The sequence below is a fragment of the Eretmochelys imbricata genome, chromosome 4 (genome assembly GCF_965152235.1).
Source record: "Eretmochelys imbricata isolate rEreImb1 chromosome 4, rEreImb1.hap1, whole genome shotgun sequence".
NCBI lineage: Eukaryota > Metazoa > Chordata > Testudines > Cheloniidae > Eretmochelys > Eretmochelys imbricata.
Window position 1 is genome coordinate 94,935,202 of NC_135575.1, and position 12,505 is coordinate 94,947,706.

At 51.2% G+C, this 12,505-nt stretch overlaps 1 protein-coding gene across 11 annotated transcripts in view; it reads left to right on the forward strand.

The window, feature by feature from the left end:
* FRYL (FRY like transcription coactivator) overlaps positions 1 to 12,505 on the forward strand; it is a 427,650-nt gene that overhangs the window by 300,719 nt on the left and 114,426 nt on the right. For all 11 annotated transcript variants that reach the window (XM_077815668.1, XM_077815661.1, XM_077815665.1 and 8 more), the window contains one exon: positions 7,796 to 7,908. In XM_077815668.1, the coding sequence (XP_077671794.1) occupies positions 7,796 to 7,908 (113 nt within the window). The remainder of the gene's footprint in view (positions 1 to 7,795; positions 7,909 to 12,505) is intronic.

The window sequence follows — 12,505 nt, forward strand, 5'->3', positions numbered from 1 at the left end:
GTGCAAATAACTGCAGTCTGATCCATTTCTCAGTTTACACTATATTATTGTTGCAGCCAATCAGATTACATATTAAAACTCTGTTTCCTGATTGATTTATTAGGAACCAACAATGCATATATTTCTTGACCTCTAATTTACTCTTCCAGATTTGTGGATGCTCCCTATGTGGCCCTCCTATTTAAATCTATCTGAGATATAAAAACAGAGCTGCTACAGTATCAGCCCCATAGGATTTGTGGGGCTTTTTTTGTTTGTTTTTGAAGGTTTTCCTACCTGGGGAAATTTACCAGCAGAACTATATCTGTATAATTTCTCTGGTATAACTCCCCATGTTGACACTCTTGTTCCGCTATAAAAGTGCCTTTTTCTGATTTAGTTTTTGTCATTTTGAAAACAGCATAAGCTAAAGTGGCAAAAGGCGTTCTTACTCTGGAATAAGAGTGTCCACACAGAGTTTTATACTGGTATTGCTACATTCTTATAATAATTGTGGCATAATTATGCTGATAAACTTCCCGAAGCAGACAAGTCCCATGTTATAACAAAACAAAACAAAAATGGAAAGGGCTGTCTGGAGGGCAGTTTGCCTTAGGCCCCCTGTTTGAGAGGGACCCCAGACAGAGTGGTGCTGCGACACCACACTCCAGGTCACAGTGCTATTCATTGAAGTTTTGCCCACCGACCCCTTGTCCCCAGTCATGACAGAGGGGCAAGAGGGCCACACCTGAGTGGCACTGTGATCCCATCAGATCACAACAACCAGAGCAGGGAGCTGGGCCAAGCCCTGTGAGACAGGAGCTGTTGTTGCAGGGTGAATATGGAACAGGCTCATTCTCCAACCGTCCCCCAGCCCTCCCCTCAGTGTTTGAGCCCCCCCCCAAGAGTACAAAAACAGTTTCAGATTTTGCCCTGGATCCTCTCTGTGTGGCTCTGCTAACGGAGAGTTCTCCAGATATTTTTGTTGAAGGCATTCTGTGCAACATTCTGAACTTCACTTCTTTGAGTGATTGCTCATGTGTATTCCACAATAGGTGTGCATGCTCGTCTCTTGCACTGGTGCTGGAAGTTTTTCCCCTGGCAGTACCCATAGGGGGAGCGCCCCAGTGACCCCTGGAGTGGCGCCTCCATGGCGCAGTATAAGGGGAGCTGTGCTCTCCCCCCACCTTCAGTTCCTTCTTGCTGCCAGTGAAGGTGCATCAGAATTACTCTGCTCCAGCTTTGCTGTAGCTCGTCCCCAGAACTGCTTGTTCGTTCAGTATTAGTACCTGTAGTTAGCTGTTCAGTTAGTTCACTTAGTTAGAGTGCCCAGGCCGGGGCATGCCTCACGCCCCAGGTTTTAAGTTGTGCGACACTTGTTGGCAGTCTGTGCCAAGGAGTGACCCACACGCGGACTGTCTGCGCTGTTTGGGAGAAACCCATATCAGCGATGGTTGCAAAATTTGCAAGTCGTTTAAGCCTCGGACCAAGAGAGAAAGGGATATTAGGCTCCAGGCTATTCTGATGGAGTCGGGGTCAGCGGCGCGGCAACCCTCCGGTGCCATCAACCAGTGAGCCGCTCCCCATCCACGGGGCATGCCAAGAGGGCTACAAAGACACCTTCTTTGCAGCAGCACTGAAGTAAACCCGGGACAGAGGCTAGACCCATGTCGGGCAGTCCTCGATCCCCACTGGCTTCTAGGCCTCTGGCTCAGGTCGAGCGGAGTAGCCCGGCCCATTTGGAGCAGGCCTCCCCGGATGTCCAGATGCCCTCCATGCCAGATGCCCGGGACGTTATGTCCATGCTGGTACCAGGAGCACCACCGACGTTGGCTCCACGCTCCAGAGGCAAGCCACCGCGGGGATCTCCGCAGTCCCCCTTGGCTCGGTACCAGTCTCGGTCGAGGGAACGTTCCCCATGCCGTTCGCCGCCCAGCAACCATTCAGGGCAAAGTCCATGTGGATCGCCCTCGACTCCCACCAGGCTGGTTGGGTTCCATCTGACCGAGACTCTCAGCACCGCTCCACCTCGAGGAGTGAATACTGACAGGACCAAGGCAGACATCGCCCAAGGTCCGTGTCTCGGAGGGGTTATCGCAGCCGGTCACAGCGCGGGTATTGACGCCGTTCCTGCTCAGAATCCCGCTCCAAGACCCTGCCAAGGCATTGCCTCCACAGCCCCAGGCGTCGATCACCAGTGTCTCGCCGTTGCACATCCGACCATTGGAGCCGATCGCAGAGCAGCCGTTACCGACAGTACCGGTCCTCAACCATGGGACCGCGATCCCAACGTGGGCGTCACTCCCGGTCCAGGGACAGCGGCAGGTCATATGTCAGCCCAGCCTCCATTCGTAGTCGTCCATCGATAAGCCAGACCAGCCAGGCCGAACAACCGGCTCCGCCGGTGCTGCAGCAGATGCAGTGGCAGTGGGCCCTGTGGCTGGCCCAATGGTACCAGTGGGCACCCTGGCCTCTGAAGCACCGTTGGCCTCCCTCTCCAGACCTCTGAGGAAGGAGTCGATGGGACATACATCTTCGGCACCATGCCTGGAGACCGACCAGGTGGTGGACGCTTCCGTGCTCACGGACACCCAGAGTACCACACCTGCCTCCTCGTCCTCCCCAGATGAGGCAGTTATGGCTCCGCCCCCCTCCGTTCCACAGGAGGACTTTAGGGCCCACCAAGAACTCTTAAAAAGGGTGGCATCAAACTTCCACCTCCAGAAAGAGGTGGACTCCCTGTTTAATGTGCTGTCCTCTTCGGAACCGGGCAGGGTAGCCTTGCCTCTCCATGAAGGAGTGGCAAAAATTTCAAATGCCCTGTGGCAAACACTGGCCTCGTTGGCCCCCGTCTCCAAGAAGGTGGAACGCAAGTACTTTGTACCTGCCAAGGGACACAAGTACTTATACACCCACCTGGCGCCCAACTCCCTGGTGGTCGAGTCAGACAACCACAGGGAACGGCAGGGCCAGCCAGCTCCTACCCCAAAAATAAAGATTCGTGGAGGCTGGACTCTTTTGGGAGAAAAATTTATTTGTCCTCGAGCTTTCAGTTAACCACGAGGCTCTCCTGGGCTGGTATGAGTTCAATCTGTGGGGCTCCCTGCCCAAGTTCAAGGACTCCCTCCAGGAGCATGATAGGAAGGAGTTCAAAGCGCTGGTGGAGGAGGGTACAGTGGCTGCCAGAACAACCCTGCAGGCAACTTTGGATGCGACGGACATGGCCGTCGCGGTGTCCTTGAGAAGGGCATCGTGGCTCCTGCTTTCTGGGCTGTCCAGCGAGGTGCAGACCTCCATGCAGGATCTCCCATTTGAAACGGATACAAGGCTGCATGGCATGAAAGACTCCCAAACGACCCTCCAGACTCTGGGTCTCTAAGTTCCGGCTCCGACTAAATCTAAATTCAAGCCTCAGCAGACTCCCGCTCAGGCCACTGACCCAAAATACGAGGCTGCCTATAAGAAGTCGCGGGACTACAAGAGGTGCCCTCAGAGACAGTCTCGGCCTGCCCCCCACTCTGTGCCCTCCAGGGCAAGCAGGCAGGGAAAAGGAGGTTTTGATGGGATGCTCGGGGGTGCCCTACCAGTTCTCATCAGGGATCCACCCTGAATAAAGCTTTCTTCTCCGATCAGTTGTGTGCTTTCCCCCTGGAGTGGGCGCGGCTGACCTCAGACCGCTGGGTCCTCCACACCATCTCCCGGGGCTACACCCTCCAGTTTACTTCCTCCCCGCCCAACCATCCCCCATCCCTCCTGGGGGACCCTTCGCACGAAGCTTTGCTCAAGAAGGAGGTGGGGCGGCTCCTGGGCCTAGGAGCGGTGGAAGTAGTGCCTGGGGAGTTCAAAGGCAAGGGGTACTACTCCCACTATTTCCTTATCCCAAAGGCGGACTCAGGCCCATCCTGGACCTGCGAGGTCTGAACTGGTACATGGTGAAGTTCAAATTCCGCATGGTCTCCCTGGCCTCCATCATCCCCTCCCTGGATCCCGGGGACTGGTACGCTGCCCTCGATCTGCAGGACGTGTACTTCCACATTCGTATATTTGAGTGGCACAGATACTTCCTCTGTTTTGTGGTGGGGCAGAATCGCTACCAATTTACGGTCCTCCCATTTGGCCTGTCCACTGCCCCCAGGGTATTTACAAAATGTATGTCGGTGGTAGCGGCCGACCTCAGGCGACGGGGGACTCCAGATCTTTCCCTATCTGGACGATTGGCTGGTCAAGGGCAGCTCCTGGTAACAGGTGAGGGATCATGTGATGCTCCTCCTGTCCACGTGCACCGCTTTGGGCCAGTTGGTAAACAACACCAAGTCCACGTTAGTCCTGGTTCAACGCAGAGAGTTTATCGGGGCGCTCCTGGATGCCTCGTTGGCCAGAGCCTCCCTCCCACCGGACAGGTTCAAGACCCTGAAGAGGCTCATCAATGCGGTCACAAGGTTCCTGGTGACAACAGACAGAGGGTGCCTCCAGCTCTTGGGTCACATGTCGGCGTGCATGTACATGGTCTGTCATGTTGGACTCAGGGTGAGGCCCCTGCAGCTCTGGTTGGCCTCAGAGTTCTCCCAGGCCAGGGACAGGATGGACAAAGTCTTCACCATACCCTACTCGGTGATTACTTCCCTGTGGTGGTGGTCCGCCCCGAGCAACATGCTCCAAGGGGTCCCATTCAGGGATAGGGCCCCACCGCTGGAACTGGTGTCCCATGCGTCAGACCTGGGTTGGGGGCCCACATGGGGAACATTCAGACCCAAGGTCTATGGTCGGCTCAGGATCTGACCCTTCACATAAATGTCAAGGAGCTCAGGGCAGTATGGCTGGTGTGCGTGGCCTTCCACTCGCACCTGGAGGGCAGGGTGGTCAGGGTCCTCCTGGACAACATGGCCTCGATGTCCTATATCAACAGGCAAGGCTGATCCTGATCCTCTCCCCTCTGCCATGAAGCCCTTGTGGGATTTCTGTATAGCCCATGACATCTACCTAAAGGCCTTCCATCTACTGGGCACCTGGAATGTGTGGGCGGATTGCTTGAGCAGGGACTTCTCCTTTCAGCACGAGTGGTCTCTCCACCTGGAGTTGGCCCACAGGCTTTTCTGACTGTGGGGGACCCCCCAGGTGGACCTGTTCGCAAGTCGACAGAACTGGCACTGTTCCTGGTTCTGCTCCAGGGCAGGGCTGGGATGGGGCGCTATCTCTGATGCCTTCCTCCTGTCCTGCTCAGACCAGTTTCTCTATGCCTTTCCTCCGTTTCCACTGATCAGCAAGGTCCTGGAAAAATTAAAGAGGGAAAGGGTCCAGGTCCTTCTGATTGTTCCAGCATGGCCCAGGCAACATTGGTATGGGACCCTCATGGACCTGGCGGTTGCTCTGCCGGGGCCATTGCCACTCCGCCTGGACCTGCTCTCCCAGGACCGGGCTGCCTTCTCCACCTCAGTGGTTAGGTAGGGAGGAAAGGACATGCTCAGAAGGGGTTCAACGCGTCCTCCTAGAAAGCAGGCAGCCCTCCACGCGCCGTGCCGCACCTACTCAGCAAAGTGGTCCCGGTTGTCCAGATGGGCGAATGAGCGGGGCATTTCCCCGGTGTCTGCCCCGTTCCAGCTTATCCTGGACTACCTTCTCCACCTTAGAGCCCAGGGCCTGGCATCCTCGTCAGTCAAGGTCCACTTGGTGGCCATATCAGCCTTCCATCCACCAGTGCAGGGTCACACAGAATTCTCCCATGCTATGACTGGCCGGTTCCTCCAGGGGTTGGACCGTCTCTTCCTGTATGCTAGGCTCCCGGTCCCACAGTGGGACCTAAACCTGGTGTGGGCCTGTTTCACGGGACTCCCGTTTGAGCCACTAGCCATGCGCTCCTGGTCCAAGTTCTCGTGGAAAGTGGCCTTCCTGGTCGCAATCATGTTGGCCAGGTGGGTCTCGGAGCTCAGGGCCCTGACATCCAAGCTTCCATACATGGCTTTCCATAAGGACAAGGTCCGGCTCCGCCCACACCCTGAGTTCTTCCGGAAGGTGGTTCCTGCCTATCACATGGGTCAGGACATTTTTCTACTGGTCCTCTGCCCCAAGCATCCAGTGAGGAGCGCCGTCTCCACACGCTCAATGTGTGACGGGCTCTGGCTTTCTACCTCAAGCAGACCAAGCCATTCAGAAAGTCCTTTCAACTGTTCATCGCCTCAGCTGAGTGCATGAGGGGTCGGTCAATCTCCACTGAGCAGCTCTCCAACCGGATCACTTTGTGCATCCGTACCTGTTATGATCTGGCGGGTATCCCCCCGCCACCGATTGAGAAGGCGCACTCAAGTCGAGCGCAAGCCTCGTCTGCTTCCTTCTTGTCCCATGTCCCCATCCAGGACATTTGTAGAGCTACCACCTGGTCTTTGGTTCATATGTTCACCTCACACTATGCGATCGTCTCCCAAACCAGGGATGACACCGGGTTCGGCAGGGCTGTACTCCGTCCCAATAATTTGTGAACTCCTACCCACCTCCAACAGATATAGCTTGGAATCAACTATTGTGGAATACACATGAGCAATCACTTGAAGAGGAAAAGACAGTTACCTTTTCCGTAACTGGTGTTCTTCAAGATGTGTTGCTCATGTGTATTCCACATCCCACCCTCTTTCCCCTCTGTCGGAGTTGTCTGGCAAGAAGGAACTGAGGGTGGGGGGAGCACTGAACTCCCCTTATACAGCACTATAGAGGCACCACTCCAGGGGTCGCTGGGGCACTCCCCCCACGGGTACTGCTAGGGGAAGAACTTCCGGCACTAGTGCATGTGGCGAGCACATACACTGATTGTGGAATAGACATGAGCAACACATCTCGAAGAACACCAGGAAAAGGTAACTGTCTTTTCTAAGAGATGTAACACAGAACTTGGAGCCCAGGAGGTTGGGCAGCTCAGGTAGCTTTTAGCCACCTTTGCACCTTCCCAGTCTTCAGCTATTCTTGGGGCTGGAGAAGACTCCAGCTAAAATAGACAGTGCTAGAGGCCTATCTGTGTTACAGCAGTCCCCCTGGGCTGACTTCTGAGCTTCAGCACTGTCCAGAACCTCTGCAGGTGTGCACGCTGCCACCACATTCAAAATATGTACCTTACACCCAGGCTTGCAAGTGGGCTGGGGGTCTTTAGGAAGCAGCCATCTGGCTGTCTTCCACAGTTCTTGTGCTAGGGAAATCCTGTACTGGCTGGAAAAGAGGCTTTTAAGGCTCATTTACTCTGCTCTGACCATTTTCTATGGCAAAAAGGGGCCAGAGTGGGGCGTGAGGATCTCATCCTGTGAATATCTGTGTCAATTCATATATTGACTTTAAGTTTTGGTGAATGATAAGATCAACTTGAGTGTAAGCTCCTATGGGGTGAGAACCACTCTTGTTATGTTTAGGGTGACCAGATAGCAACTGTGAAAAACCAGGATGGGGGTGAGGGGTAATAGGCATTTTACAAACATAACTAGGGTGATCAGATGTCCGTTTTTATAGGGACAGTCCTGTTTTTTGGAACTTTTTCTTATATAGGCGCCTAACACTCAAGCTCTTAATAATTATTCTGTTCCCCTTTGAGATAACTATTATCAGTTTCAATATTTACTTCTCTATCATGTTTTATGTATTATGAATGTGTTATTTAATATGTACATAAACATTGTATTCAGCTAGATATTAATGCAGGTGTTTTAAAGAAATATACTACTGAAACAGATTGTCTCAGATAGTTACATTTAAAAGAAACCCTTGTGTAAAGCACTGAATTGCTATATCATTTTACCACGAAACACGCCTGATATTAACATTCATGTATTCGTTTGTTCAGCTATGTGCATCTAGATATCTACAGTGGGTTGAATAGTAATTTGAACCGCCAGCACCACAGGCTAGAATCTCGCTACAGCAGCAGCTCTGGAGGATCATACGAAGAGGAAAAAAGTAATATATTTTTAAAAATATTTGAGTGAATATAGCCTAAAATTTTCACAAATATTAAAAACTGTTGGGTAAAGATTATAGGACAAATTCACATGCATTCAAAGAGTATGACCACGGACTGTAGGGAACAAGAGATGAGGCAGGCTGCTTTCTCATGCATCCAGCCCAAAAGAGCTTTCCCCTATCCTTTAGCCCTAATCTCCCAGTCCTAATTTTGCTGCTGAAATTTCAACTAATAAAATAGATGCTCAGTTTCCACAGCAGGATGCAGGACAGGATGGGGAACCATATGTTGTAGTGCTTTCTACTCCTCTTACTCTCCAAAGTGGGGTGTGAGCAGCAGTTTTTGGTGTCTCATCTTCCCAATTCCTCTCCACCTCCTTCTCAAATAGCCACCAATCAGCAAAGGAAAGTGTGATATCCCAATAACTTGAAGGCCACTCAGGTTTAAATGCAAACAAGAACTAACTTTATTCCAGGGCTGCACCCCCTCAAGGTTTCTCTTCCTCATGGTGCTCACTGGAGCCTTGCCCGTTCCTTTTCCTGGCTCCTCTTCCTGGTGTCTTAAAGGAGCCATGCTCCATAAACAGCCGTTTCCAAATAGTACATTTTCCACCTCCAAACAGGTTTTTTTTGTACAACCATACAGTAACAAATAATACAATTTAAACCTTCAAAATGCCAGTAATTCATTTGGTTGTTACACCACAAAGTCCTTCAGCCAACATGGGGGCCCACAGGAGCGTAAAGGTCTATGCATCACCCTTGGGACACCAACAGCTGGCAGATGCGGGGTTGGAAGTAAAAGTGGAGACTCTGGGTTTGTCTTCACATACAGCATTGCAGCAGCACAGCTGCACTGGTGTAACTGCTTCACTGTAGTGCTTTAGTGAAGATGCTACTATGCTAATGGGAGAGCTTCTCCTGTTGGCATAGTTAATTCACCTCCCTGAGAGGAGATAGCTATGTTGAAGGGAGAAGCTCTCCTGTTGACATAGGTCTGTCTACTCTGGGGGTTAGTTCAGTATAACTACATTTCTCAGGGGTGTGGATTTTTCACATCTTTGTGTGACACAGTTATAATGATATAAGTCTAATGTAGACCTGGCCTGTGTTGGAGCAGGCAGTACCCCTTCAGCAGCAGATGGTGCAATGGGCATTTCCACACCCCCTTCCCCTATGATGGTTTCCAGTATATGCACTAAATTACTGGTATGTCAATGGGACCCGTCTTGCAATTCGTATGTTACCACTCCTAGACATCTGCATTGGAAATGAAAGCTGTGATCCAAACTTGGACCCCCTTGCATAGTCTGTGTACAAGTACCCATTGCCCCACCACCAGGGTCTTCACCCTAGCCCTCTGTGTCATCTGTGTAACCTTTGAATCATGCCTGCTGCTTCCATATGTGGTTGTGAACCTGATGTATAACACCTATATGCTGTGGATCTTTAAAATGGGGTTTAATAAGTAACGATAAGCACAACTCTTGCCCCATCATCAGGAAAGCTGGGGACTGACCTATTGATCTCTGGGGAACAGCCCAGTAATGCTGTAATACTGGGTGGAGAGCTTGCAGAAAGACCAAACCCTAGGTTAGATGAGCCCAAAGTTTGTTCTTCAATCTGAGATTAAATCTCTCTTCACCCCCATTCGCCTGAGGATGGTAGCTGGGACTACAGACACGCCAGATCTCTTTATCTGCTAGGAATTGAGTGAAACAAGCAGAAACAAACTGCAGTCTGTTATCAGTAATTATCATTAAGGGATAATCCCACCTAAAGAACCACTCCTCCAACTGATCACAGACAATTTGTAATGGTACTAGGCTGCTAGCTGCTACCTCTGACCATTTGGAAAAAGATTCTAAGCTACTTATAGAAATCACTGATGCTGCGGGGCGGGAATCATTTCTCCACATAAGGCTAGCTGTGTGGACTGTCACGGCCAAGGTGGCAGCAGGGTAGGAATCAGGGGTACACTGGCTTGCTTATAGGATTTACAACTAAGTAAATGTGGTTCACTATTTCTGAACATTTCTTCAATGTGACTATCAATTCCTGACCACTATACCGCCATGTGACACCTCTACCTAATATGTACCATCCCAAGGTGCCTTTTGTGGGCAATGGCCAGCACCTCTGTCTGCATGGCCTCTGGAAATTCCACCTATGAGTCCCAAAGTAGACCTTGATCACCCCATGCTGACAATTCATGTCTCGCATGAAAATAAGCCCCCAGATAATAGTTTCTGGCCAATCCTGACAAACATATTTGAGAACTTTCTGGTAACCAGAGCCATCCCTTGGGTATGGCGAATCGGGGAGACCTCCCCAGACGCCACGCTTTGGGGGGCCCCGCTCTAAGATAAAATCCGCAAAAGGCAGGCGGGGAGGTGAGGCAGGAGGTGGGCAGGTGAGCAGGGTGAGGAGGTGAACAGGGAGGCGAGTGGCGGGCGGGGATGGGCGAGGAGGAGCCCCCCTGCTAGAACCTCCCCCTCTCCCCAGTGCCTCTTGCCTGCTGGCGGCCCCCACCAATCAGCATCTCCCTGTCCCTCTCAGCCCCTACCGCCTGTGGCAGATCAGATGTTTTGCTGTGTCAGGAGGCGCTGGGGGGGAGAGGAGAGGAGCGAGGGCGCAGCGTGCTTAGGGGAGGGGGCAGAACTGGGCAGGAAGAGGCGGGGCGGGGGCAGAGTGGGGGTGGGAAGAAGCAGGGTGGAGTTTGTGGGAAGGGGCGGAGTGGGGGCACGGGCTGGGCGGAACCAGGGGGAGCACCCCTCAGCAGATTAGAAACTCAGCGCCTTTGTCCTGGGCCACGCACCACCCTAGGGATGGCCCTGCTTGTAACAGTACATCCTGGGGCAGTGTCTCTAACAATGATTTGGGAGTGGCAAGAGAGATCAGTCAAGGCATTATTATCCTCTTCCTGGCTCATAATCCCCCTTTCTGTGGATTTGTCAGGTGAAGCCCAGGACAGGTGATCAGCCCCTTGATTACGTTTACCTGGGTGGTTCAGTACTGAGGAATTGCACTGATGCAGACGATCAGGCCGTCTGTGAATATGAAGGTGTTAGTGCCCTGGGCTGGATGGCATTAACAGTGTAGTTAACACCTGGTGATTGGTGCGTGATGTGAAAGTGCAGCCATACAAATAATGATGCCACCTTTCTCATACCCATATGCATGCTAGGGCCTCCTGCCAAGTATTTATGTTCAGCTGAGGAGAGCGCTCAGGAGGTGAATGCCACTGGTTGTTCCCCCCCAATGGATCTGGGAGAGCACAGCACGAAGAGCTACAGCTGAGGCATCATATGTGACAACAGCAGAGGCTCGTAAGGCACAGTGTGCCAGTGCAGAAGCTGATATAATATGTCGTTTGAGCTGGCATACTGGCTGTGAACACACTGGAGTCCAGTTTCAGACCACATTGCTGCGTAACAGGGTCCATAAGCATGCAGTAAGAGCATAATCTTGCACAAAATAAAGATAATAGTTATCCCAAGAAATGATAGAAATTCCGACTTGTACATCCATATTTTGGACTGCAATGGAGAGTTTCCACGTGCCGACAGATGATGACCCACAAAATCCAGTTGATCCCAATGAATAACACACTTCTCCATGTTCAGGATCAGATGATGGTCCTTAAATCAGGGAAGTACTACATGTAGGGAAGCATCATGGTCAGAATGAGACAATCCAAGATGTCATCTTCATAGATGACCACCCCAGGAACGTCTGCTAACACTGAAGCCTGATGTTCTAGGGGTCGAAGATAACCAAAAGGCATCCTTTTAAATTGAAAAAAGTCCATATGGGTGAGAAAAGCTTTGAGGTTCCATGAGTAAGAGGCAAACATTATTTGGAGATATCCCTAGTGTAGATCCAATTTAGTGAGCACAGTTGAACCATGATCAGTAAAGGATAGCAGTCAGGTATGACTACCTTGTTCACTTGGCAGTGGTCCACATGTAAGTAGTCTCCCTTCCTTCTTTTTTTGCTACAAAAAGGTTTAACAACCACAGCGAAAAGTCAGTCACTTCTATAATGTCCTCCTTGAGCAAGCGAGAAATCTCTGGCTAAGACAGGCTTTAACACCCAGGGAGGTCTGGCAGAATGGCTGTATAATTGGGGTGGCCAGTAGATCCACTCATGGACGATGCTCATACCTATGACAACATCCACAACATCCAAGTCCAGAAGAGACTTTGGGGAGTACATCTCTTCAGTCATTCTCCACAAGGCAGATTTCTGTGTTTTTTGAATCTAATACTTTAAAGCCCAGTGTCTAGAACAGATCCAGCCCGAGAAAGTTGACCGTAAAATGGGAACGCTCCCACTTCTTGCTGACAATACGTCATGGGGAGATCCACCATCCTCTGCAAAGTGATTTTCACATTGCCATATCCATATAGTGAGGACTGTACTGGCTGCAAGGTGAAATATGTAAAATATCTATGATATATGGTATAGTTTATGAGTGAGACTCATGCTCCAGTGCTCATGCTCAGCAGTATATTCACATCCACTAAATGGCAGAGGTAGCTTTTAAAACTGTCCCGGTTCCATGATCCCCTAAGGGATGGAATCTTCCTCC